At 38.8% G+C, this 24,731-nt stretch overlaps 1 protein-coding gene across 2 annotated transcripts; it reads left to right on the forward strand.

Moving 5' to 3' along the window:
* Positions 1-2,751: 2,751 nt before the first annotated feature.
* MS3_00003411 (uncharacterized protein) lies at positions 2,752-23,410 on the forward strand. 2 transcript variants are annotated; one of them, XM_051211205.1, is made up of 7 exons: positions 2,752-2,992; positions 7,080-7,623; positions 8,510-9,531; positions 11,430-11,601; positions 15,180-15,649; positions 17,795-18,038; positions 21,746-23,410. In XM_051211205.1, exons 1-7 carry the CDS (start codon positions 2,884-2,886, stop codon positions 21,879-21,881), a joined length of 2,697 nt encoding a protein of 898 aa, XP_051071243.1. In that variant the 5' UTR covers positions 2,752-2,883; the 3' UTR covers positions 21,882-23,410. The 2 variants fall into 2 exon arrangements, with proteins under 2 accessions (XP_051071243.1, XP_051071242.1); XM_051211204.1 differs by having other exon boundaries at positions 11,430-11,586.
* The last annotated feature ends 1,321 nt before the right edge of the window (positions 23,411-24,731 follow it).

Raw genomic sequence — 24,731 nt, forward strand, 5'->3', positions numbered from 1 at the left:
TGTTTCCTAAAAAGGACTGTAATAGTTGTCCAACTGCAGATTATCAGTGACTGAATACGAAAACCACCCCTGATCATTACCCGTTGCTACACATTCACCGCCGGACAGCTATCTTAAAAGGTACAAATGTGTTTTCTGAAAAATTGATCCGGTTGGAGCACATAACCAAATTTCCATGTCTGCTGACGACGTCTGTGAGACCTCCTTCATCACCTTCTCCGAACCTTATGGAACTTGATGCAAGCCCTCCGGTTTAAGGAAGGCTTCATAAACTTTTCAGAAATACGAAGATGACGGTTTTAGAAGTTTCAATGTTATGTCCACATATGTGAGTCACTGCTCAACCGTAAGTCTGGACAGAGAGTCTCATATTCAGCATCCGTACTTTGTTTTTGAACGATTGCGAAAACGCGGCATTGATGAAAACATTTAGAAATGTCGAACTGGAGCCAGCTTTCTAGGTTTTCTCTGACACACTATTGATGCTTACGGTATCCGCACTCTGAAGAGTTAAGTGGCGGTCATTTTGGATTACCCAGAACCAACCACAGTCAAACAAGTATGTACATTCAACGGCCTAGTAAGTTTCTGTCGACGATTCGTACCGAATTGCGCGTCTCTCATCAGACTTAAAACCGACCAACTTCGTGAAAATGAGGAGCCCATCAATTTGTACGACATTGCTCAAAAAGGATTCCCCATAGTTAAGGAACTTACCGCCAAAGCAACATTGCTCGCACACCAGGACACGGAAGCAACCAGTAGTATCGCAGCGGACACATCCAACTCGGTAATCGAAGGAGTCTTGAAACAAGGGGTAATCACACCTGGCAACCCTTCTCAAGACGGTTGCAAGACAACGAATGAAGTTATAGCACTTTCGTTAGGGAACTCCTAGTCATGTGTTGTACTGTACGGCACTTTGACCACTCTGTAAGATGATAGGAATTCACTCTTCTCACCGATAACAAACCTCTTCGCTCCTCTGTATGCTCATCCTCAGACAAGCACTCCCCTCGAGACTCTCGACAACTGGACTACACTGAGCAGTTTACTTCAAAAACACAACATATTTCTCAGGCAAACAATGTGGTTTTGGGCGCATTGTCCCGTGGGATTCCTTTGAACGGTTTCTAAGGGATCCACCTTCTTTAGATCGACCAGCTTCAAGAAGAAGACACAGTAGTGGCATCAATCCTAACCACCGCATACAAAACACTACACAACACATTGCATCATCGCGATTCTTTCTGTGTTGTGTCGGAAAATGAAACAAACCACTTTTAATGTGCGCATATATATTTGTTGTTTTTATTCCAAAAAAAAACAAAACAACATTTTGTTGTCGTTGCGAATATGCTTGCTTTTATGTGTCTATTTTTACTTTTTCAAAAACACCCTCAAAAAGAATGTTCTGCTAAAATCGTTTTCACTCCATTGCATGTTTGCGAAACGCATATATGTGAGTTTATTTCTCTCTTTGCCTGTTTTGTGTCCTTGCACACATACGGGTGTAATTTGACATTCAATTACATATACCTTCATATTATAGAAAGGGCAATGATTCAACGAAGTTTACGATGAGTTGCAGTTTTCATCGTACCTGTTTTCCATGATTATACGGTACCACATGGCTCCTTATAGCAAGGAAGAACGATCAGACGCTGCTGGACATAACAAGCTATCAGATAAATGTTTACCAACGACTATTTCGTTGGGTTTAATCTTATGACTGGCTAAGTCTTAGGGTCACCACTTCTCCACTAGAAAGGGAGTGAGCTACAGTAGTAAATAAATCCCCAAAGTCATTATTTCTGTAGTTCTTTGATAATAGATGCTGACCATAATAGTTTTAATGGACTCACCTAGCTCAAGGCTCTCGGTCACGCATCCGCACCAGATCACGAGTGAGTACGCTGAGCCCCACATATCCTACAACCGCTAGCCAGCTTAGATTATTCACTACTCGGTATATCGATATTCTGTCAAATATATCTTCGAACCTCTTCGCTCCTGACTTCTGGTTTGACTCGGTTGATAAACTATGTTCATATAGATGTTATGTTTAAAAACGTTGTCAAACTCCGAACACCTGTGGCATCTCTAGTATTAAGACACTGTGGTGAGCCTCACAAGTCAAGAAGAAATAACTTGTCAACTGGCGGTCGACTTTTCCGCCGAGTCATCAATGAATGGAACTAATTGCCACAACATATTACTGAAGCTCCTGATGATGGTACAGGTATTCAGTGTTTGACAACGCTTTTACCAGCAACACCTCCTAATATAATTCGTACCGACCAAGAGAAATCAAAATACAGAGTCGAGGAGATCGGAAGAGTGTATTTGGAGATTACCAATATATCGGAATTATCTGATCTAATCTGGCTAGCGATTGCGGTGGATGTTGAGCACAGCGTTACCACACGTGATCTGGTACGGATGCATGACTGAGCGCCTTCAGCTAGATGAGTCCACTAAAACTTATCTGGTCAGCATCCAATGTCGAAAACTGACAGAGCTATTTATTTTGGGGATTTATTTACCACTACACTCCGTTTGTAAACACATTCAGATCAAAAAAGAAATAATATAGAAGTTTGAGTTTCAAATCCGATCTTCAGTATAAAATTTGGCCCTACGGGTAGAAACCACACTCTGCATGAATGACAAACGCACCAAAAATATTCAGCACTATGCAAATTGAACATTGTAGGGCTGATATACAACCTCATGGTATTTACCGTCACATGCTTGCATTTGGCGGAAAAATTAAAGTGACGGTTAGACTCAGTCTCTTGACTGTATGGAGGTCATTTGCCCGCATTGTATTGCTCATCAGTTGTACATCGTCTTTGGTTTCAGCTTGCTTTCAAAATAATAATGCCTATGAGTATCTTTGTCAAAAAACTAACGGGTTTGTCTTTTGAACTGCACGTTTCCCCTACTGAAACTATCACATCAGTCAAATCTAAAATTCAAAGGACTGAAGGTAAGTATACTAATTTCTGCATCTGTTTGTTCTGTGCGATAACTTTTGTGCGCATATCTACTCAATCTGTTCGCGTCGGTTTTTGGGTTTGTTTAGTGGTTATTTCATAGTATACTATACCTTACGGACCAGCGTTTTCCACCGTATAAACGGACCAGAATTTCGTGACTTGCCATTTCTGTTCCTCTGGATGATTATCAGTGATGATCTGCGCACATCACTCGTTTTGATGTTCCAGTTCCTTCTATAACCCCAGTCTATTCTATCGAAAAAGTGAAAACGGTGGTATGAGGTAAGTTAGAGTCTTCTAAGTTACCGAATGTTAGTGATATGTCACCCAACATCTACAAGGTGTCTTTACTGTAGATTGGTGTAACTTAAAGTGCGTCTACATGCATCAGTAATACTCCAAAGAGCAGTTTGATCCAAATCTTTTTCCACAGTGAAAAAGTTCCCATGTATTAAATACCTTAGTGACAAAGTTTACTATACACCTTGACGAATTGGTTTGTTGCTTCGGTACTGGTACAAATCTCTGAAGTCACTGACAAGTGGACTGAGCCATGTCGGTAGCTGCAGATTACGTGGTTGTGGATCGCGAGATGATAGGAGCCGATGGTTAGAAACCCTGAATGACATGGCTCAAAGTCGTTTGCAATGGCGCAGATGCATCCACTGTGTTCTCCCAAATTCTAATCTTCTGAATTCTTCCTGTTCTTTTTTTCTTTTTCCAACCCGACCGTTGCTGCTACCTTGACGTGGTGGTCGGGCTTTGCTGTCGTGATGAACCAATCGAGCTATACTGGCCGGAATAATCACTCCTCATGGTCCTACTGTGCCAGACAGGTCGGCTGAAGAACGGTAAGACTAAAAGCAGCAAGGTCCGATGGCGAAGTCGTACTGCTGACTGTGCAGGTGTGATGGCAGTAAGGTATTTCCTTCAGAGAACCCGCATAACAGCAATGCTGCCTTCCCACAAGGAGGGATGGGGTTATAAAAGGCCCACCCTAAAATGCACACCTTGCCTTATCCCACGGATATCCGTCTCCGGCGGTAAGGTCTCAACCAGTACGAAGCTGACACGAAAATCACTTACAAAAACGTCGTGTGTGACCGACCACAAGCAGTTGTCCGTTGGGCACTGCGGTCAAGCGCTCAGATCACTAAGACCACCTTTAATCCAATTTCCTTTTCAGGTACCTCTAGAAGAACCCTTCCATGGAATAGGCAACCGGAAAGTGATAACCGCCCTCATACCTCTAACAGCACTCAAGATCACTGACTTACGTACAAAGTTCTACGTTTTTATTGACCCAGTACTGGTCCACGTCAACCTCTAGTTACGCTTCAGACAGCGTAGTTAGGCTTGCTTATTACTTATCTTGGAATTACCAATTACTTTATTAGATCAAATTTGTTCCAATCTATTTTTAACTCTGTGATACAAAATTTGTGCATTGAGTCAAAGGCTATCTATCACAAACTGTCTGTATGCCAGTGTACTTGAGTATCACTTAGCCGTCTGTCCTGTGTTCATTCGTGATCGTACAACTAGGTATTGTATTTGTCGCAAGTATCTAGTCATTTAACTGTCGGCCTATCGTCCGCCTTTCGGTGTACAAATTGGGTTAGCATAGTATTATTTCATTACATTTCGTTCGAAGCTTTATCCTCTCCCATGTGTATCTTATGTTATTTGTTTTGTCTGTTTTATATCACGGTCTCACGTGTGTTGCTGTGAAGTGTGGACACATCTCTACCGGGTCGTACGTTGTCTGTTTGTAAACATTAGTAAATGTTTATATTCACTCAGTGGTTCCTAACTCCTTTGGCGAACAACAAAAAGGAACAATAACGACCACAAATTAGTGTATGGTAGTGAAGTAATAATAATAATCTGGGAAAAAGAACGGTACAACCAGAAAAAATCCTTTCAGTTAAAGAAGTTACGGTCACGATGCTCCAAATTCGTCCTTAAATTGTATGTCTTCGAGCACGTGGATTTTGTGATCTTAGATTTATTAATGTGTATGGGTGAACGCGGAATAACTGTACTCACTATGATAAAACTGTTCGTTTATCCGTAGTTAATATCAATCCTTGTTCGATTAAGAGGTTGATGAAGGTGGTTTGCATTAGGGGATGACACCAGTCAGTCAGCTACAACGTAGGACTAGGCACATATATGCATCGGTCCAAGTTGCCATACCTCACTAGTACAACAAGATGAACACCGAATTCATAGTAGTTAATTCAATGATGGTAATATATAAAAGAAAGATTGCATAGAAAAATATAGTACAGGAAGAAATGTATACAGCAATTTTAATCTCATGATTTAAGGGAGAAAAGAGAGTGTATACACCTACGCCATTGTGATCGATTCTGAGCCATGTCATAAAGAGTCTCCTACCATTGGTTACGATAGTCACGTGGACCCCAACCAAGTGGTCTGCATCTACCAACCTGGTTCAGACTAGAAGTTATTGACTTCAAGGACTGATGCAGTGTTTTAGTTTGGCTGCCTCCAACTTCCTTCCAACCATCCCCAACACTAGTCAGCATTGCGCGTCGTGGTAAACGATGTTCAGGCACACGTAACACGTGACCCAACCATCTCAGTCGATAAAGATTTACGTTATCAACTAATTTGCCATCATTCCCTAATACCCTGCGTTTAACCTCACTATTACTTACCCAGTGATCCCAGCAGATGCGAGCAATATTTCTAGGGTATCTGTGGTCAAATATTAGTAGCTTACAAATATTTTCTACTCTTATTGGCTATGTTTCTCAACTGGCTGCCCACACCGTGGAAGGGTTCTTCTAGAGGTACCTGAAAAGGAAATTGGATTAAAGGTGGTCTTAGTGATCTGAGCGCTTGACCGCAGTGCCCAACGGACAACTGCTTGTGGTCGGTCACACACGACGTTTTTGTAAGTGATTTTCGTGTCAGCTTCGTACTGGTTGAGACCTTACCGCCGGAGACGGATATCCGTGGGATAAGGCAAGGTGTGCATTTTAGGGTGGGCCTTTTATAACCCCATCCCTCCTTGTGGGAAGGCAGCATTGCTGTTATGCGGGTTCTCTGAAGGAAATACCTTACTGCCATCACACCTGCACAGTCAGCAGTACGACTTCGCCATCGGACCTTGCTGCTTTTAGTCTTACCGTTCTTCAGCCGACCTGTCTGGCACAGTAGGACCATGAGGAGTGATTATTCCGGCCAGTATAGCTCGATTGGTTCATCACGACAGCAAAGCCCGACCACCACGTCAAGGTAGCAGCAACGGTCGAAGGGACGACATCAGATGGTAAGCCAATAATCAGGGATTACTAGACTGCGGTCTTGTCCCAATACGGAACAGCTCGACGGTGAACGCCTTTTATCGAATCCAAATGCTGATCTTTTTGTAAGTTTCGTATATACGTATATTGACAGCATAACGGTATTCGTGTCATAACAGGTCCTCATTACTAACGCTAATTTAAGGCTAAAATTGTAGATGTAGGGCATCGATGACTTAAAACAGCACATAGAATAAGTAGGTTAAGAAAGTGGATCGCGAAATCTTTTGCTGACAAGATTTGTTAACGTTGTTTGTTTTTGAATTTAAACTCGATGAGGATCTTAGTAAATGTAATATACAAACTGGCAGAAAAAGATTTATATCTGGGGATAAAGTCCCAAACGCTACTACCCAGATAACATGTGGGAAATTAAAAAGCAGCAAAACACGAGCAGTATAAAGCAAGCAAAGGAAAGAACGTCCATTGAAAAGATAAGATAATAGTAGTGAAATTAGCACAAGCTGTGCATGTATTCCTTCTCTTGTACTACGCAATCTGCAGTCCCTAAAAATGTGTTTAAACGCTGTTTTCACGATAATTGAACTCGAGCTGACTATCTTAATTTTTTCCTCCACACTTTTTGTAGAAGAAGGTTTATTACAGCATATCTAAACTGTAATTATTCCTTGGGCTCAAACATTTTGCAATTTTATTTTCCTCGTTACAGTATTATTAACTTTGCTCTGGATCTCTTCTGAAAATTTTCGATGTTTATGTTATGAATTTCTTGTCCCAGGTATTCCAATAAATCAACAACACCTTGTTTGGCGAAATTGCGAATTGGATAATCATCGTCGACTAAGAGATTACTCCATATCTGAGGGTTCAACATTGTGTCTAGTTTTAAGTCTTCGAAGTGGTCCACTTATTGAGCATCGGACGCCACCGCTACGTCTGGCAGCAAACCACCCATCAAAAACCACTGTACCACCCTTTATTTCAGTGTCCAGCTCTACCTGTGGCAGTAGTTTCGTGTATTCAAACCTCTTAACTCCAGTGATAAAACCGAGTATATTGCAATCGCAAAACACTGAAAATGGAGGACGTTCTGACTTGATTTTGGACAAATCAAAACAAACTGGTGCAGAATGGTACGAAATAGACGAAGCCAACACTGATAGTGTGTTACCAAGCGATAGTGCATTAGAATCACAACCTGATCTTTCGGTAGATGTTCGACCAGAATCCAGTAGTATTTCGTCTTTTGTAGCACAGAAAGCCATGGATGTTAGTTTCACAGATGCTTTTCAGAATTTTGTTAATAGCGACACTCCATTAAGGTAATTTTAATCACTATTATTTATGAAGCTTTTTTTAAAGTACTGTAAATTTCTCATGTTATCGACTCACAAAGTTAAATTGGTTTTTTTTCTTGGAAATCAAATGTTATTTTATCATGAAATTTCTGCTCAGTTCTACAATACCAGTTGTTTACACTCGGTTTTTGATTGGTGAATTTCGAGAAATGTTATAAATCACTAGATTGGTAATGTATGTCTCATTTCGTGTTTCAAACTTTTTTTCACGTGGCAAGCCATCAGAGGGGTGTGACATATTGCTCTGAACTAGTGTGTTTGGATTCTTCCCTTTTGCAATCATTCTTGGTATTGAGTGTCTGTCGGGTTGATAACAACAAAAGCACTCCTAATTATGTTTGATACAAACAATATGAAGTGGAATTTATATTGTTCTTGGTTGCTTTTTTTACTAAGATTATTATTCATATACTTCAAAAACAGTACTTTCCCGCTAATTTTCCTTAGTACCGTGCGCGGAAATGACAATAGTCACGTTGCATCTTATAGTCCCCGTGATATTGTTTATTCTTACTTATGTTTTGTTCTATTTTTAAAAATGGAAAAAAATTGTATGGTATAGTATCGTATCAGAAAGATCCGAATCCTGGATTCTGATTAGTTTCCGAATGCAATTTACTATCGGACTATTGGTCATAAAAAGTTGAGCAGATAGTAGCTAATGATTTTGACCTGATACCACTAGGGTTCATAGAAGAATCTATCTCATAATAACTACATATGTTCGAATTTACCGACATAGTAGTGAACGTTATGTTGCCAAAGTTCTACCTTATTATTATAATAGTTATACGAATTCTTGTTATCCAGTCCATACCAATCGTTTGTTGTTTACTTGTTTTTGGCCTAGTTCCGGGTTAAGAGAGCAAAATTCAAACAACATTGGTCAAAGTCCTCCAAATTTAGAAGTGGTCGTTGGAATAAGCCCACTGAATGGAAACATTACGGAAACTACTTATATTTCCGAGAGAAATCGAAGTTTATCCTCTCCTGAAAAAGAAACCTTAAATGCCTTAACTGAACAAGCAAGTGTCCCGATAGCTGTAGCAGTTAACAATCATTCAAACGTTCCTGAATCCTCGAATTCGTCTCCATTTTCACCGTCAGTTCATTATTCTGAATCCTCTTCTGCAATAAATCAACAAAATCATCCATCTATTTGGGTTTCATGTGATACTCATATTCCTCCTCCTTTTCACAAACAGGATCGGGAATCGAAAACCTCGACCGCCAGTGATTTTGGAGAATATAAATTGAACATCGAAAGAATGTGCAAAGAAAATCAGGTAAATGGTGTTGGCCATCTTGATAATTGTAGCAATACGGAAACAACTAATTCCACAACAGCGAATATCCTTGCTAGTCTATTGGCTAAGGTTATTCCCAATCGAACATCTATTCGCTGCTGTGATGGACCGCGTTGTCCACATCAATCGCGCAGAGAATTTTCTCCCTTACTGGAAGAAAGTGAAGAACAAAATTCCTCAATACGTTTCTCATTTTTAGACAGTGAATGGTTCGACAAAGAGCTTGACTCGGTTGCTTCTATTAATTTTGAAACGGATACTGATCAGGATGATGACAGTCCACCGCTCGTATCTACTGGCTATCAATCATACTCCTTCTGTAATTGTGGATTTAATCATTCGCACTCTATTAGTTGCGAAGCTTTGGAGACTGCAATCAGTAGTATCGTTCAAACCGAAGTTTTTGTCCGGCTTCAAGAGTGTGACGAGCTTGCAGAAAAAGTAAAACGTCTGAAGACTCAAATGAAAAGCGTTCGTCTGAGGAAGCAAAACTGGTATCAAAATACACAAAATACTAAATATTCTATGTGTAAAGAAGAAACGTCAGCTGAAGATCAGTATCATGGTATGCCTCCTCGATTCTGTTAATCTAAAATGCCTAATTGTTAACTTCCGTTTTGAGTAAACCGTATAAATTTAGACAGGAGAAAATGTGTGTTGTTTTACGGTTATCATTCAAGTGAGTTCCCTTGGGAGTTTTTACGATATATCTGGATGGATAACGAATAGTAAGCAAATTTAAATTGCTTTGTAAATTAGATGTTTTCCTACTAAGCTCTAAATTATTACATGTAGTGTGATCACTAACCACTCTATTAAGACTGATTATATTTTCTGTTGAGTTTTTGTAGATTACTGGCTTTTAGTGTAAATAGTTTGTTCCTCGCATTCATCATCAGATTTCCAAACTCGTGGTAACATAGTTTTCATTGCTAATTGGTTAATTTCAACTTCATGCAATTGGTTCCCTTTATGAATTTAAATAAAGCAAGAACAAATATTGATGCAGAATAGTATGAATTCATATTATTTCGAGGTTTCTCGTCAGCTGCTTACAAACCAAAAATGTGATAGAATTTTTACATTGAGATAGTGTGAAACAAATGACATAGATGAGTGTAAATAACTGGGTTACAATAATAACTATATATATATATATATATATATATATATATGCTAGAACAGGTCAGAGGTCAAAAGGAATTAATTCGGGTTGGGTGGTGTAATAATGGAATTGAATAATCATAAGATAGGTTACGTAATAATAATTAAATAGAATTTGAAAAGTTAAGATAATTTAAGAGGATCAGGTGGTGGAAATGTGTGAATAATAATGTGGTTTAAGAATTATGTAATAGGGGAGGAGAATAAATATTTTGAAATAAATAAATAAATGATAAAATAAAATAAAAAGGGTTACCAGGGTAGTGATAAGTTAATTAAAGTCTCTTTTGAATGCATAAGTCAGGTTTAAGTTTTTGATCATAATAGATTCAGCAAAACGGAGGGTGGTCGTACTTCTTTGTCTATTGATAACTTTGAAATCATGAGGAATGTCGATGGTGTGCCCGGTGTCAAGTAGATGTCGAGCTATTGCACTGTTGAAAGCCCTGGTCCCACGCAGCCTCAAGTTTTTCGGAACATGCTCAGAAATACGGACATGCACTCTTCTCTCAGTTCTTCCAATGTATGTGCTTTGGCACGTACATGTAAATTGGTAGATGCAGTTGGAGCTACTAAGAAAAGAGGGCTTGTCGATTTTGGTTTGTTGAAGTGAGCAGTTCGTTTGCCATACTGTCATAAGTTTTGCTGCTGGGTAGGTGACTTTCAACGCAGAGTTTATTCTGTGATTGATTATTTTATTATTATTTATTTATTTATTTTAAAATATTTATTCTCCTCCCCTATTACATAATTCTTAAACCACATTATTATTCACACATTTCCACCACCTGATCCTCTTAAATTATCTTAACTTTTCAAATTCTATTTAATTATTATTACGTAACCTATCTTATGATTATTCAGTTCCATTATTACACCACCCAACCCCAATTAATTCCTTTTGACCTCTGACCTGTTCTAGCATATATATATATATATATATATATATATATATATATATATATATATATATAGTTATTATTGTAACCCAGTTATTTACACTCATCTATGTCATTTGTTTTCACTATCTCAATGTAAAAATTCTATCACATTTTTTGGTTTGTAAGCAGCTGACGAGAAACCTCGAAATAATATGAATTCATACTATTCTGCATCAATATTTGTTCTTGCTTTATTTAATTTCAACTTAACTACTAGTTCCCAACTTCTACGTGTTCTGTTATGTGATAAGTGTAATCTCAATTGCTTTTTCCACAGGCTAAACCAAGTACTATAGTTCTCAGTTTTACATGAATTTTCCTAATCGTTTGAACGGTCTACTTTTTCCTACTGTCTTAGACATTGCCAATTGGGGAAAAAATTCCGAGCATGTTAATGAAATCGCTGCTAATTCCTGTGATTTTTCATGGACGAACTCACAAATCAACAGAAATCATCTGTCAAATCTACATACTTCGTCACTGAACTGTTTGAAAGATGCATCTGATTTCCCAAAGTACACTTTCAATAGGTGTTTTGCACTTAATTTTGCGTTTTCATAATTTATTTCCTTTTCTGTTTTCACAGTCAGTTTATATTGATTTTGATAAAGCACGAATCGTTAATTTTTATAATAATATGGAACTCGGTTAGTTGAATTTCTTTAGCTAGGACCCGCCTATGAAGATGAAGTCCAGCTGATTGAGTTAAAGTCGGCAAAATTAGTTGAAATCAATAACTTTATGACTTAGTATTTGGTCGATAAATTACTAAACCATACACGGTGTGTAATTATTAAGGTGATCATTTGTAACGTAGATTTTCGTGCTGATAAGTGGCGTTTAATCATAAAAATACTGTGTCCTATAGCACCGATAATTTTTATACTACTTACGTCTGCGAAATTATTGGTCTACGGGACAAGTAAGGTATATTTAACCTGTAATCCCCTTAAGCGAATTATTGTTTCTGATAAAATTCCACTGAGAGCCGTCCATTAATCACAATTGTTCCAGTATTCATCTTTTTATGTTAATTTCTAGAAGGTAACTTTTTGTGAGTTTCTCACTTATTTGTTCAATGTACAAAACATATTACACGATGAAGCTTTTAGGAAAGTACAATAACTAAACATAGAGCATAAATCTGGAGGAATTAACAACCAAGCATTATTGTCTACGGACAAGATATCAGTTCTTCTGAGTGTTCATACGCACTACTGGGTAATAATGATCAAGGCATTTAAGTTACTGGGATTTAAGCTTCTTTTTCTTAATGTTGTGACAAGCTGACCGACTTAGAACTTAAATTTACGAGACTTTATACTGACAATGTGTTATCTTCATTTAGACCAAACATTTCAATAGGACTTGTTCATAGGTACAGGCTACCTGGTTGGCGTCCGCGTGATTATCGTGAGCATCAGTTAAAGACTGAATGACATGACTCAAAATCGTTCGAAATCGTGCAGTTGTATCCGTTCTTTGTCTTCTCCCAAGCCCTGAATTTCTAAATCCACAACATTTCATTTCACTGGTTTGTATTTTCTTTTGGAGTCGTATCTTCGATGCCTAATCTTTCATATTACGACTGATACTGTCTGTGGTGTAGTAGCGTATCAGAAAGACCCCAGTCCTGGATTCTGATTCTGATTGCCCCCAAACGCCCTGGTACGGCCGAGAGTGGGGAGAGTCCGCTCTCACATGGCCACGCGTACATAGCCTCCGCCAGGGAAGTTCTACTCACTGACTTCTCGTGGCGGGGGTGTTGTTTACAAAAAATGAGAGGACGAAAAGCGAATGTCCAGCGCCTTAACCGGATCCCAAACCAATGGTGCACATGGGCTCCAGTACCCTGCGGGAACAAATGACGTATGAACCAATCGTTGGTCACCGGCTTCCATGGGAATGCATCTCCTCATGTTGCTCCACTGCCTTGTGGGTTAGACCTTTAGATGAAAGGCTCGGGGAGTGGCCCCCTAAGAAAACCACCTGCTTCGGTCTGGGCACCCGGGCAGTATCACAGCCCACACACAAATGTGATGAAATGTCGATATTTATGGAAAATACTTGTCTTGCTTCGATCGGCAATCAAACGATTCACATTAATATTGTTATTTTTATTGTTTACTACGTCATTTATTCACTCTCTTATTCCCACTTTATGTATCCTTACTTTTCGACTTATACAGCAGCTCGCCTACAGTGGGAACTCGGTTCTATCTAAACGTTCTCGAGTCACTGCCTGGTTGAAAATTGTATGCTACCACCAAATACGAATACTGAAGCAGTTTTCCTGAAACCACGTGCACCATTCAAAGTGGCTGCCTTCAACGTTCGCACACTTATGCAGGTTGGACAACAGATAGGGCTGGCTATGTCTTCGGAAAGTCTTAATATCGACGCTGACAAAATCCAATCTTCTGATCTCGAATAACATTGCAAGCATGTTCGGGATGCGACGCTTTCTCTTTAAGTGCGGAGTTTCGCCTCGGTACTAGTCTGTGTAAACTCTTGAACTAATGATAAAAAGTGAGCTAATCAGCCACGTCCACCACTTGAATTATTTTAAGTCTCACCAATCCTGGTAGGTTTGAGGCATGGTGAAATGTCGATTTGATTTTGCCAATTTGCGTTACCTGTGACTTTGGCGAAATGCCCGTTTCGCAACCAAAGAATGAGTCTACTGTGCACCAGTTTGATCTATTCTTTAAAGGTGCGAAACATGACTAATCAGAAGAGGATATATTTAGGTTACTAGTATCAAATCATAGATGTTACCAGAGCATCGCTCGTGTATTTTGGGACCACCGAGTCGGCAATGTTGATATTAGGCGCAGGGTTCTGAGTAAAGACGGCAAATTAATTGGTGAGGTAGCCTACCTTCATCAACTGAAGTGACTGGGGTATGTGGCACGTATACCCAACCAGCACCCACCTTGACAAGCTTTGTTGTGTGGTGTAGAAGTAGGCTGCAATAAAATTGAGGGCAACCAAACCCGGACATGCTGTCAGTCCATGAAGTCACAGATAATCGAACTGTGCGATGTAGGTGGTTGTAAACGACCTGGCTGGGGTCCGAGCGACTATCGCAACCAATGGTTAGAGACTGTGAATGACATGGCTTAGAACCGTTTGGACCAATTCAGATGGTTACTCTCTGTCTCCCTTAGAACCTGAGATCTCCTTGTGTCCTTTTTTATACATAACCTTTCCTAATGTCACTGATCCTATCACTAGTTCTACTCTGATATTTATCTTGGTTACTTTACCTCGCTGTGGTAATACGGTAAGGCAGCTTGAACCAAGAAACATATTTGCCCGGTTCTACGTTGTGGATGGCTCACTGACTATTTTTATCAATTGTTGGTTCAACACGAACGGTTTTTGATCATTTTAGGCTTTTTACAATGCCAGAACTTGTCCTGTTTATTTATCACGAAATGTTCCTGTTATGTCCTATGGCCCGTTAAATAGCACGTGACAAAATCGCCAGTCAGCATATCGACTTCTATGACCTTGTCTTTGTGCTAAACTAATGATGCGTTAACCAGCACGAACAGCTTTGAGTCAACTCCATGTCCTTATTGGTCCTCTGAATGGTATCTTATCGCCCAGCCCGTTCAGTCCAGAACACAAATATCAGCCTTCGCTATATGAATCGTATATTTCAGACATACGTGGTTTATATACAGACAGACCAGACTGCATCACACCATAAAATGAATAATAATAATAAGACCAAGCTAAGAGTGGCGGCGAGTATAGGATACTGTGACCAAGAAATTGAGAATAAGTTAAGGATCGTAAATCATATAACAGCAGCTAATAGGTCAAATGAAAGTTTATGATAAAAACAATACGAACATATATAGTCTAGTTGTTTAGTAATTATCCGATAAGAACGTACGTAATAATAGTCCATAAATAATTCATAGCACTTACTATTCGTCTATTATTCGTTCGGACATAACAGTTTTCACTCATATGCTGTAACAAATTAATGTATGGATAATCCACGTAGTTTATTCAGGTGTTTATCTTTCAGTATATGTACATAATATACCACTATATTTTCGGTACAGATTTTGAATTGTATGTTTCATAACAGGTCGCCTCAGACTGACACCAGGGGTCGAATTCGTCAGCGTCGCTATGCTACTATCACACCTCCTGATGTTAACTGCCTCATCAGAACAGCTGATTCACAGTGTAGAGGTTCTGAATCGACTACTAACATTTTACCCTCCCTTTTCTATCCAGGATGCACTTCACAAAGTTCGGAGGGTAGTATGTTTGAAAACTCCTTGTCTCTGAGGTCTCCTCAACATATAAATAAGTTTTTGTCTCCTGACAAAAACCTCACAACCCCAGTGACCACTTTGTCATACAATGGACCAACGTTATGTAGTGATTCTGTCAGTCAAACCCGACAACATTCAATGAATTCTTTACAAGTTAGCAAATTTACAAGACTTGGAAGTTCCAGTCGTTTTAGTTCAAACAGCAACCGTTCGACTCCTACAAAAACTTCATCCTCCGTTCCATTCTTACCGAAGTTGGGGAGTTCAGTATCGACAGGTACTTTTTACTCGTGTGCATATAATTTTACCTTATTCAATTGTGTAACAAATCTCTCAAATTCATTGAGACATCTTCAAACTAAGTTTACATCCATATATGGTTAGAAGAAAGGTGTTTTCTTTTTAATATTGACATTTACCCCATGAATCATGTGTAATGCTACCTCGGAATTATGTCCTGGGACAAAAATCACTTTCATTTGCATGCTACTTTGTAGTGAGCATGGAAAAAAGGTTTTTTGGTAGTATGTGCTCCATAACACTGGTGTTTATAGCAAACTCTTCCAGAAAATATATGTACTAGGAAACATGGATCCTTGTTTGACTAGTTTCGTGCTGCTAACTCGGTCTTGTAACAAGCCCTAGTATTTCGCCAAATGGCACTATATATATATATATATATATATATATATATTCATATGTATAAGACCTATGTAGAGCAAGTCATCTTCCTAGGTGTTAATGAAATTTTCCCATGAAGATTTGAAAACTGTTCGCAGCAGAAGATCTTCGAAGTCAGTTTAAAGATGAAGGGGTTATGTTCAAGGTTAAACCAACTAAGCAGTTAGTTAACCGTGTATTAATGTTCATCCTAAAATAGCTAGACACAAATTTCGACCTTAATTAGAAATATCGGTAACATCTGCTAGTGACCTAAGTCGGAAGATTGAAAAGAGTCGATGAATTTAGGATTCTTCTAAACTAACGACTACTCGGAAACTCAGCTTGGCAGGATATAATAGCTTAATATCCACGTTATGATCGGGATAAGTGATGGCCAATAAAAGTGGAGGTGGAAGAGGAAGTGGCGTTCGTTAGCATCAGATAACTGTTTAGACTGGCTAAAGAAACTTGGATTATGAAGTCAGATGTTAACAAAGCTGAATCTAGAATAGATTTAATCGTGATGTACTATTAGACTAGAAGGTGGAAACTTGGGGGAGAATGCCGTGAGAAATACTGACCTTCAGCTACTTTTCAGTCATTCACTTCTTACTGACGGCGTAAATGAGAGGTCAATATTCAGTCCCCAACTCATCGACCACTGTATGCAAAAGAGTTATGTTCACTCATTCATTCTTCAACAGCGTTAGCACCACTCCTAATTTTATAGATTATAAGTTCTAATTATTATCTGATTCTTTACATTCTTCGTTGTAAAGTAGACGGTTGATTTTTTATTCAATGTGTAAATTCTTGTTTTCTATTACCTCTAAAACTGTCATATAACTTTCTTTTATTACTTTGCTAAATGATGCAACAACCCATTTCATTCATTACTTGAAAAAAATTTGATAACTTTATCTACTCTGAAATAAAAACCTTCCTTTTTATAGACTTATATTCAATACTTGATGATCCTTGATTACTTTATTAACCTATGCAACCACTTTATTTCTCTAGACCCTTACATCCGACATTTGGACAAGTTTTACTATCTTCGATAATTTTGCAGCACTTCTCCATCTTACTATAGACTAAATGTAAGAAATTACATGTAAATACAATTATACAACTTAAGGGCGTAATATCATCGAAAAGAAAATTCTCTTCTCTGAGTAGTCTTCATTCTCCCTAAAAATATGCAACACATGATATTTCACTGTTGTGTGATAATTTGTTTCCTTTTTTGTGTTTCTAAGCAAACACTTATCCTAAGGATCCAGTTTTCAGCGTGCTTTCTCATGTGGTGCAAGATTGTTATTTTTTGGTCTTTCACGAAGTTTAGGAATCTGCTTTCCCATGATGCCCATGAAACCGAAAAACCTTAAGATGAGTGTTGTCAAAAAGTCGACCATATTTCCCTATTCATAACTATGGAAAACATTTCCTAATCCCACAAAATGATCTGTTAACCATTTTCTGGCCTATGCTCCATTGGGAGTAACAGGCGTAAGTAAGTAAGTAAATTACTTGGGTATCAGCTACATTTTGCTTTGTGTGAGTTATAACTCTGAACGCACAATGATCTAACCACATATTCGCTAAAATTAATGGTCAAAGGAACTGTGGTTTGTTCAATTATCTAATCTACATTAGTTTATCGATGTTTTATTTTATGGTTTGTAGTATTTACAAGGTTTTAGTATGAAGATGAAATTTCAAACCAATTTTAACATCTAGAATTCCTTTAAATATTTAGGTCACCTGGCCACAACTATTCCACCACGATTACCTTCAAGAGGGGGAAGTCGACTGATTACTCCTGTCCATTTCAGCAAACCAAACGATTGTGATGAGAAATTATTGAATCCCATTCCTCCACACTATATTTCGACCGTTTTGATTGAAGCATCTCACCTGCCTTCATCCCTTAATTCCATTAGACGCAAACGATGTTCTATGTGCTCGCGGAAGATAGGGATTACAAACAGCTACACATGTCGGTATGTTCATTTCGTTGTCCTGTGACTTTTTATGAAACTAATTTTGGTATAATCCACTTTTATTTTTTATTGTACTGCTTCGATTTGAATGGATTTAGTTGTGTTCACTAGGCATAGAACTGGTACCCATCTCATTCTATCCTCTTTATAACACACAGCTGTAAACTGGAGCAAATAATCTTATTTGATTTGATTCTTACGTTAACCTTGGTCGCACATCATCCAACCATATTAGTATTGTTGATAAATATTTATAGTATAAATAGTATTTTCCCAGCGAATCCCCAATTATCACAACTTTCAATTTTGATCTTAAGTAAACTTTGTTTTTTTGAAGATTATTTACGAAGGATCCACCTAAGGGAGTTGAGAAAACCTGATTCCAAACCAGTGGTGCACATGAGCTTCAGGGTCCTCAGGGAGCAAATAATGTATTAACCTTTTGTTGGCCACTGTCTACCATGCGACTGCACTTCTTAACGTTGCTCCATTGCTGTGTGGATCAGCCAGCCCCTTAGGTCAAAAGCTTACTTCGTTTTGAATGCCCAGACAGTATCCCAGCCCTCACACAAATCAAATGATGAATCCTATTGGAAAAATTATTCTCACTTCAATTCTCATTCAGATTAATCACTTCACAATAATTTGATAACATGCGTTTTTTTATATTACGTCACTTATCTGCTCCCTTATATTCTCATATTGGTATTTTATTTTTCAACGTACACAACTGCTCGCCTATGGTGAAAAATCTGTCCTATCTAAACGATCTCAAGTCACTGACTGGTCAAAAGTTGAAAGCTACCACTGACTACGAATACTGAACCAGTCCTTCTGAGACCACGTATACCATTGAAACTGGAATCATTTATCGTTCATGCACTAATGCAGATCGGAAAACAAACAGGGTTCACTATATCTTTAGAAAGTCGCAACAGCGATGTCTGTTGTCTTTCCAAGACCCGTATTCAAGACTAGTGAACTACTGCGAATTCGCTCTCCATCTATCGCTTCGAAAATCTTGTTTCACGTGCGTTTATCTGGGGACCCTGTGGCATCTTCGTCTCGTTTTGCTGGCATTGGTGTCGCATTAAGTAAGGTGAAAGTGAAACTATCTGTGAAGCTAACGGAAGGCCAATCAATAACATGTGCAGACGTCTTGAATGATGGAAAAAATTTTCTCGAGGGATAATCACGGTGACATCGATCAGCCTGTCCTACCCTCCATGGCTGATGATGACTGACCCACATAATAAGGCGGAGGTCCATTAGGAACTCCAACTCCTGAAGCACCACAAATCACCCGTACCATATAACTTACTTCTGACCACCATCTAGTTAAGGAACTGAGTTTCTAACAAAAGTTTTGGAGTTAGCGAGTGTTCCAACATCATGGAACGAGTCGGAAGTTGTCCCTATTTTTAAAAGGGGTTCACGTCGTTCCTGTAACAACTATCGGGGAATAAATCTACTTCCGATTGCGTCCAAGCTATTGGCTTCCGTCATACTTCGTAGGTTGTTCAAAACCCGAGAATGATTGACTCGCGAGGAGCAGGCTGGTTTTCGTTCTGGTCGAGGATGTATTGGTCATATCTTCACCCTCCGCCAAATGTTAGAACACCGTCATACTTATCAAAGGTCAACAATTGTAGTGTTTCTTGACATCAGGGCTGCCTTTGATTCGTTGGACAGGACTGTTCTCTGGGATTGTCTATTGAAGAAGGGTGTGCCTGAGAAGTTTATTAACATCCTAAAAGCCCTATATACTAACACCTCAGGCAGAGTGAGGGCATACAACCACATCTCTCCGTTGTTCCATTCGAGCAGTGGGGTTAGGCAGGGTTGCCCAATCTCACCATCCCTCACCAACTTTGCCATCGACGACGTTCTGGAAACAGCTCTGATGGATGTAAGTAATGGTGGTGTGGATCTGTTGCCTGGAGAAAGACTTCTTGACCTTGAGCATGTGGATAATGTTATCTTGCTGTGCGATGATACCCAAGGCATTCAATCCGCACTTAACCAGTTGGCAATGAGTGTCCGTAAGTATGGTATGTGCTTTGCACCTTCGGAGTGCAAAGTAATTCTACAAGACTGGTAGGATTCTAATCCTGTACTCACCCTGAATGGTGAACAGATAGAAGTAGTCGAGAAGTTCGTGTATCTAGGTAGCTGCATAAGTGCTAGTGGTAGCGTGAGTGCTGAGATCAATTCACGTATAGTGAAAGCCAGAGCGGCTTATGCCAATCTGGGCCACCATTGGCGCCTTCGTGATGTCAGTCTGGCTGTAAAAGGTCGGATCTACAACGCGTCGGTGAGAGCAGTTCTGCTCTATGCTTGTGAAACCTGGGCTCTCCGAATTGAGGACGTTAGACGACTCTCTGTGTTCGATCATCGTTGTCTCCGAAGGATTGCTGACATCCAGTGGCAACACCATGTTAGTAATGCAGAGGTTCGGCATCGTGTGTTCGGGCACAGAGATGATAATGCAATCGATGTCACCATCTTGAAACACCGACTTCGGTGGCTTGAACATGTTCTACGAGTGTCGTCCCAGAGAATTCCACGTCGGGCATTATTTGCCGACGCTGGTTTTGGTTGTAAAAAGTGGAGAGGTGGTAAGCTCATGAAATGGTGTTGTGGTATGAAAGAAAGCTGAACAGGACTGTGTTCTGTTGGTCGTTCAAGACGCGCTAGTTGGGGTCCTACAGATGGTGCAACACAGTATCTTGAGATATTATCAGACATGGCTCAGAATAGAAACCAGTGGTGATCCTTCTGTAATGTTTTTTTTAAAAACTTTATTCATAAAAATGAGCGTGACTTCTTTCTGATCGTGTTTTCCCTAATTGAACTGCTTCTCCGATTATTACTATTTCAATCTTAACTAATTTATATTCATAGTTGCTCTTCTTTTTGTTACACCCACTCTTCATTCTTTATCTCTTCGCAACCTCATTGTTGTTCTGTGGCATATGTGTATTTGTTGCCCCCTTGTATAAATGTGTATGTTCAAATAAATAATTAGATAAATGTGCTTCACACTTTTGAGAATAGCTAATAATGTCTCTGTTGAATTCTGGTTTAATAAATGTAGTTATTACCTTATCTACCGAGAATCGCTCTTTTACGCTTATGTACTAGTTTGGTGTGTATTGTTATTACGGACAGATTAAAGTAGGTTATATCAGGAATTGAAAGTAGAATTGTTATGGACAGAAGAGGAGAATGAAAAGAGGATAAAAAAAAAGCATGAATCAATCTAAATAAAAACAGGAATGAAAGGACGATGAAGTTTGTGAGAGGCAATTAAAAAAGATGACTAAATAATGTTTTTAATGTACTTCCATTGCTTACAAATACGGTGTATGATAGTGTGTAATGCAATAAATTGGTTTATTACGCAAGACTTCGTTCATTACACTATTAATAAGATTACGCCATAATTGAGTTATACATTAGTATATGTATGACTACGCAGTTAACATTCACTCCTAGATAATACTTTCCTTATGGTACTCAGCCATGTATGCATAGAGTTCCAGGTAACTTATATTGTTTGACTCTCCTGGATGATTCATTTTCTGCGTATGTGTATTCTGTTTAAACGCCAACATATATGGATATTCGTCATTTTATTAGACTTATACTTGTTTAAGAGATAGATAAAACAACTGATTTCTTCTTTTTAATCTCTTTCCATGTAGTTGTGATCGGAGTTTCTGTTCTGTACATCGTTACGCTGAGGTTCATGCTTGTCAGTACGATTATAAAGCAGAAGCACGTCGTTATATAATTGAATCCAATCCCGTCATAACTACACCCAAATTACCGAAAATCTAAGAAAAGTGTTTTTGGTCATGAATGTTTCGGCTCAGAGAAGCCTGTGATTAATTATTAGTTCTTTGTATGCTTGTAACTATTCAAATCATAAATATTAGTGGATTATAAAATGATGATTTTTGCTACTATTATTTGACAATTCATTATTTCAGAATATCAAACGTCATTTTGTTTTTCGGTTATATTTTTAAATTGTAATCATTATCTCATAGTACGTTTGCAACTTAGCACAATAAAAACAATTCTTATCAAAGAAGTTCAGTTTATATTTTGTAATGTCTTAGAATCCGTATAAACATATGCATAAACGCTGTTAATATCGAAAAAATCTTCAAAAAAATGTTGTAATCAGGTGTTTAGTTTTCGCATTTTGGTCATATTAACATATTCTCATTAAATACTACCCATTTTCTCGGTGAAACAGCAGCTTGTGTATATTCTGTTTTGATTTCTTTATTTTCCCTCCAAGTTCGGTAAAAAGACATTTTGGCCTTCTCATTTTCATCATTTATTGCCTACTATCCTTACTTCTCCGTGCCAGAATATTGTTGTTTGTCTTTCCCCTTCCTCACTCATCAGCTGTTACTATAGTTGTTTGTGTTATTACAATTTTGATTGTAAAATGTGCTTCTTTTCCAAATATATCCCTTCATGTGGTATGATAAAGTTGAATATTCTTAAACTTCGTCTCTTTTTCGGTTTATTTCAATTCTGGTTGGCTTGCGTAAATGCTCTCATGTGGGGGATCCACCGTAATCTACATATTCATTTTTGTTTAATAGTATGCATTCTTAACTTGTTTTGCATTTTATTCTCCCTGAGGATTACATTTTCATTTATACGTTGTTAGATATTCAAGTTCTAAAGTGTTACTGAATTGGTGTTTTTATTCAGTTACTTTCAAGTAGAGTTTACAAACTGACAGTCGTTGTGGGGTCCACTTCTTATACCAGATTGTCTTTTAAATCGAAATGTCAGCATCAAACGCTGGAATTTGTTCAGTGGTTTAGTAAAGTTGCTCGGTTGGTGTTTTATCTTATAACTTCAACAACGATAATCCCCCCACTTACGTTACTGTATTTTCTCAGTCTCCATAAGTCGTGAAATTTATTCTTAAGACCTTCGATTTGAACAGCAGACGGGAAGGCAGGGACTTCATCATTTTGATTTATTCGTTCATACAAGTAAATTTCAACTCGGTGACCTACGTGATTGACATTAAGGAGTAATTAATTTTAAATTAACTGCTGATCTTTTCTCCGCTAATATGTTTAGCTGAGGCTGTGTGATAAACTCTGAATTACAGCTTCCCGTCTTTCAGAGAACACTAAAAGTAGAAAAGAGGAGAATATGATCATAAATCATATTGCATTTCGTAATGACGTTTCGAATTTTTGTTCTCAAAGTTTGTAAAGATATCAACTTAATTGACAAATTTCGCTTAATAAATACAGTTGAGAAGTTATGAGTAAGATCACTGATTGCGCCAGTCTATAAGAAAGGGCAAGAGTCCTCTTGTGACAATCACGGAGGAATCAGTTTGTCTAATATAGTGTCTAAAATATTAGCTCCAATAATACTTCGACGCCTAACCAAAGCTCGTGAAGAACAGAATTGAGAAAGCCAGGCTGGACGTGGCTGCATAGACCAAATATTCACACTACGTCAGGTTCTAGAACACAGACACCTCACAATGGTAGTATTTCTCGACCTTAAGGCGGCATTCGACTCTGTTGATCGTGAGGTTCTATGGCAGTGTTTGTCACTGAAAGGAGTACCAAAGAAGTACATTAACCTTATACAGACTCTCTACTCGAACACAACTGGTAGAGTGAGAGCTTATGGCGAACTGTCATCAGAATTGATTACCTCAAGTGGTGTTCGTCAGGTCTGTCCACTCTCTCCATTCTTGTTCAACTTTGTCGTCGATGTACTTTTAGAGATAACACTTTTCTCGTCTAGATTTCCAGGGGTTGAACTCCTACCGGGAGGTTCACTTGTTGACTTAGAATATGCTGATGACATAGTTTTATTTGGTTAAGACGCTGACAAAATGCCGAGTCTTCTGACCACTCTGAGCAACAATGCAAGCATGTTCGGGATGCGATTCTCTCCCTCGAAATGCAAAATGTTGCTTCAGGATTGGGTTGCATTGACACCCGAACTAATGATATGGGGTGAAGTAGTTGAGTGTGTCGACCGCTTCACTTATCTTGGAAGTCACATCAGCCCTTGTGGTCTGGTGTGTGACGAAATCTCAGCACGGATACAGAAGGGTCGACTAGCTTTTGCCAACTTGCGTTATTTATGGCGTAGGCGAGATATCCGTCTATCAACCAAAGGACGAGTTTACTGCGCAGTAGTTCGTTCCGTCCTACTTTATGGCAGTGAAACATGGCCGGTAAGAGTAGAGGATATTCGTAGGGTACTAGTATTTAATCATAGGTGTCTTCGAAACATTGCTCGTATATCCTGGGACCATCGAGTAAGTAACTCAGTTGTCAGGAAACGGGTTCTAGGTAAGGATGGCAAATCCATTGATGAAGTGATGAAACTTCATCAGTTGAGATGGCTGGGACACGTGTTACGTATGCCCAACGACCGACTGCCTCGACGTGCTATGTTCAGTGGTATAGGAGTAAGTTGGAGGAAAGCTAGAGGCGGCCAAACCAAAACATGGCACAAGTCCATGAAGTCACTGACAAGTGGACTGAGTCATGTTGGTAGGTGCAGATTACCTGGTTTTGGACTGCGAGATGATAGAAACCGATGGTTAGAGACCCTGAATAACATGGCTCAAAATCGTTTTCCATGGCACAGGTGCATCCTCTGTTTGTGTTCTCCCAAATT

This window comes from Schistosoma haematobium, chromosome ZW (genome assembly GCF_000699445.3).
Source record: "Schistosoma haematobium chromosome ZW, whole genome shotgun sequence".
NCBI lineage: Eukaryota > Metazoa > Platyhelminthes > Trematoda > Strigeidida > Schistosomatidae > Schistosoma > Schistosoma haematobium.

Excerpts from the sequence above, each read along its gene's own strand:
- MS3_00003411 (XM_051211205.1), top strand. The coding sequence starts at position 2,884 with ATGCCTATGAGTATCTTTGTCAAAAAACTAACGGGTTTGTCTTTTGAA. Across the intron at positions 2,993-7,079 it reads TAAAATTCAAAGGACTGAAG|GTATTCCAATAAATCAACAA; the intron begins GTAAGTATACTA and ends TTCTTGTCCCAG. Across the intron at positions 7,624-8,509 it reads AATAGCGACACTCCATTAAG|TTCCGGGTTAAGAGAGCAAA; the intron begins GTAATTTTAATC and ends TTTTTGGCCTAG.